Raw genomic sequence first — 3,629 nt, 5'->3', positions numbered from 1 at the left:
CACACACACACACACACACACACACACACACACACACACACACACACACTTTTTCACCACAAGTGTCATGCATTTTAATCCATCTTTTGTGTACACTGTGTCTTTGTGGTATTAGAAGCACTTTAGTAAATTATTGTACTTTCCTATCAAAAGTGGCCCAAACATACTCATAAACCGGTTTTTTTTCTGAGTTTGGAAGGACTCTGCACAAAGTAGACGGCTTTATTAGTAAACAATTTGAAGCTAACATCAGAACAGATGATGCAAACCTCTGGCATCAAGTTAGCTACTTCCTCCGCGCATGCGCACATTGGGCAACAAGACGGGCTACTAAACTGGTCAAACAGCGAGTGTAAAAATGGTAGGTAACCAAAATAAACACAAACCCAGACATTGATATTAGTGCTGTGACGGCTTTATCTTCAGGACTGTTGTCGTCTTATTAAAGTGCATGATGTGGCGCGCTTTGTCAAGCTTACAGAACTCAGTTATTTGTATTCGCTGCTTTAACAGGGAAGGTCAATTGATATTTTGAGAGCAGCTAGCATTAGCTACTCGTCCCTTTTTTGGCAGTCTGGTAACTTCGTCTGTGAGCAGGTCAACCGCTGCACCTCAAAGGCAGACACGCACATGGTTGTTTTAGTGAAACCCAAGCTTATATATAATAACACTGACAGTCGTATCCCGAGGTTTCATTTAAAAATAACAATAATGTCACAGTATTGTAGCTAACTCAGCTAACGTTAGCCAGCCAGCAGTAGACAAAGCTAACTACCTATCTGGTAGCACAGTCATTTGGCTTGATTGATGAGGAAACAGCAGAAATATCTGACCTAATGTACATTTCATAATATGAACCAATCAAGTCGTCAGTGCAGTAGTTAGCAGTTCGTTGAACTCTTTAGTTTTTATCCTCCGGTTTCAGGAAATACTGCTTAAAAAAGTGCCCAAAGCTGGAACTGCTACAGGGCATTGAGATTCATCTTAAACAATGTAGTTTTTAATGTGCAAAAGCTACTTTAAATCGTTTGGATTATAATGAAACGTCATAAATATTGCAAAGTCTCAGCAGTATTTTCTACACCCTTATGGTGACATCCACATGTAAATATAAATATATGTCCAAAACTCAAAAACATCACTTTAAATACTATAGAAGATTACAGAAGAAAATGAGCAAATCAGAGCTACCAAGTTGATATATTTACCATGCTTTCCTACAAAATTAAACTGCAACATTGTATTGATGCATTTCTGTCAGCAGCTGTAAGTGTTGGAAATAAGCTGCCATCTGTAGCTTTTAAGTCATAATAAAACATTAACTGAAGGAAATGCCCACTGCCTTGCATGCAGAAATTTTAGCTAAGRTCTTACCTGATCTCTTCGCACTCAGGTTAAATGAGGTGTGTCAAAAATACTATCCCTAAAGTCAAGTTGCTGCTCATGTAGATTACAGTGTAATGAACTTGACGTGCTCTCACAAAGGATAATACACACTATAATACTTATTGTCCCTGATTACACAACTGTTGAGCTTRTGTGTTACGTTCTATTTATTTTATTTTTAGCTTTTATATTTCTTGGTAGTTTGGTGGAGTGGTTGTGTTACACTGCAGACTTTTTGCACCTCTGGGTTGTCGTGATGGCATCTCATTTCCATACTCATGTTACCTCGATGACTGTAGTTATCTGTGGGGGCCTTCAGAGGTACAGCATGTGCTTTTGAGTGTCCACAGCACCCCTCTTCAGAAAAGCCCATGTTGCTTTTGGACAGGATATAATTACTCTCATCTTGCTTTGGCTCATCTTGTCTGTGTGTATGTCTTAGTGTGACGGCTGAAGTGTGAGTTTTTGWGTGTCTCCTGGTCTTTTCCTGTCCATCCACTGTTGCCTGAATGCCTGTAGATGTTTATGTTTTGTTGTGTGTGGGTGTGTTGCTGTCTGTGTTTTCCTGTCTGATAGCGCTGGTGTCTGACCATCCCTGTCCCGTCTTTGCGCAGCATAAGCTGAAGTCTTCGCAGAGGGACAAGGTACGGCAGTTCATGTCCTTTACACAGGCTGGGGAGAAGACAGCCGTGTACTGCCTCACACAGAATGACTGGAAACTAGAAGTCGCGACAGATAACTACTTTCAAAATCCAGAGCTTTACTGTAAGGAATCCATGAAAACGTCGGTGGACCGGAAAAAGCTGGAACAACTTTACAATCGCTATAAAGGTYAGCACGATAACCTTCAAATCTGCTCTGTAATTATACAACTTGCGATACTTTCAAGTTGATCCCAAAGTGTTTACYTGGAGTTACAGACGGCACGTTGTGGACTGTTACTGTTCCCTTTATTTCTACAGATCCCCAGGATGAGAATAAGATTGGTATTGATGGGATCCAGCAGTTTTGTGATGACCTCTCGCTGGATCCGGCGAGCATCACTGTGCTGGTCGTTGCGTGGAAGTTTCATGCCGCCACTCAGTGCGAGTTCACCAAGAAGGAGTTTATGGATGGAATGACGGAGCTAGGGTGAGTGTTGAAATCAGCAGCTTGTGACAAACTAAGTATTTCCACATGTAGCTTCTGGAAAGAATAGYTGTCTAAATATAGACTGACCCACAGCCAGGGTAATCTGTATCTRTGTGCGATGACTCAATGAAAAGTCGCCGTGTTTTGACTTTTGAGGTTTGTGTCCAAGTCCCTATCAGCCAGCTTTCCTTCAGCATCAATATGATCATGTTACAGTTGGTTGGGCCGTCTTCATTATGTTTTCATCATGTTTACTAAATTGTCTGTTTTGCTTATTTTGTTTCAGGTGTGACAGTCCTGAAAAACTGAAAGCTATTTTGCCAAGATTAGAGCAGGAGCTTAAAGACAGCGGGAAGTTTAAAGACTTCTACCAATTCACTTTTAATTTTGCCAAAAATCCCGGACAGAAGGGACTTGGTAAGTAGAGGGAAATTGATAACGTTTTGTTAGCTGGTGGTTTTGATTCACGAGTACGTAAAACAGATTTGTTCCTCTTTGTGTTGCAGATTTAGAGATGGCTGTAGCCTACTGGAACCTGGTTCTTTCAGGACGATTTAAGTTCCTGGATCTTTGGAATAGATTTCTTTTGGTGAGTCAATAACAGTGATTTTGAGTTGAACACAATTTCTAGGGATGTACGATATATTGGCATTAACATCTGTATCGGCCGATGTTAGTCATTTTTTAGCATATCGGTATCAGTCTGATAAATAACACTGGGCTGATATTGATGTCCTGCTGTTTGTGTTTTTGATTTGCGAGGGGAAGTGGTTGGTTGAGCGGTGTCTATTCGATGCTGCAAAGCCAGTAATTGAAGTAGAGAACCATGTCAGCGATAAATTTGTTTTTTACAGTATCAAAAAAAGACACAAGTATGTCTGTGCGTATATGCATATACATAATTTGTGTGTTTGTGTAATATCAGTTATCGGCCATACCAATAATATTAATATCAGATATGGGCTGAAATTTTTATATCTGTGCATCCCTAAAACAATTCTGCTCATTGTTGTCAATCTGCAAAACAACTTTCCAGGAAAGGAAAAAAAAAAAACAATAACCTTGTTTATTTTTAAATAAATAAACTCTGTAGTCAGAGTTAGTATCTTGTC

General features: G+C 39.9%; 1 protein-coding gene across 2 annotated transcripts in view; it reads left to right on the top strand.

The window, feature by feature from the left end:
- Positions 1-304: 304 nt before the first annotated feature.
- Positions 305-3,629, top strand: part of dcun1d2a (DCN1, defective in cullin neddylation 1, domain containing 2a) — a 9,833-nt gene continuing 6,508 nt past the window's right edge. The window contains exons 1-5 of one of the 2 annotated variants that reach the window (XM_014011639.1): positions 305-361; positions 2,001-2,217; positions 2,349-2,517; positions 2,804-2,934; positions 3,024-3,106. In XM_014011639.1, coding sequence (XP_013867093.1) covers positions 359-361; positions 2,001-2,217; positions 2,349-2,517; positions 2,804-2,934; positions 3,024-3,106 — 603 coding nt within the window. In that variant the 5' untranslated portion in view covers positions 305-358. Of the gene's footprint in view, positions 362-1,858; positions 2,218-2,348; positions 2,518-2,803; positions 2,935-3,023; positions 3,107-3,629 lie in introns of those variants that run through there. The other variant, XM_014011638.1, reaches the window with a different exon arrangement.

This window comes from Austrofundulus limnaeus, unplaced genomic scaffold, assembly GCF_001266775.1.
Source record: "Austrofundulus limnaeus strain Quisiro unplaced genomic scaffold, Austrofundulus_limnaeus-1.0 Scaffold83, whole genome shotgun sequence".
NCBI classification, from domain to species: Eukaryota; Metazoa; Chordata; class Actinopteri; order Cyprinodontiformes; family Rivulidae; genus Austrofundulus; species Austrofundulus limnaeus.
Note: the sequence above shows the minus strand (reverse complement) of the source record. Positions and strands in the feature narration are given on the sequence as shown.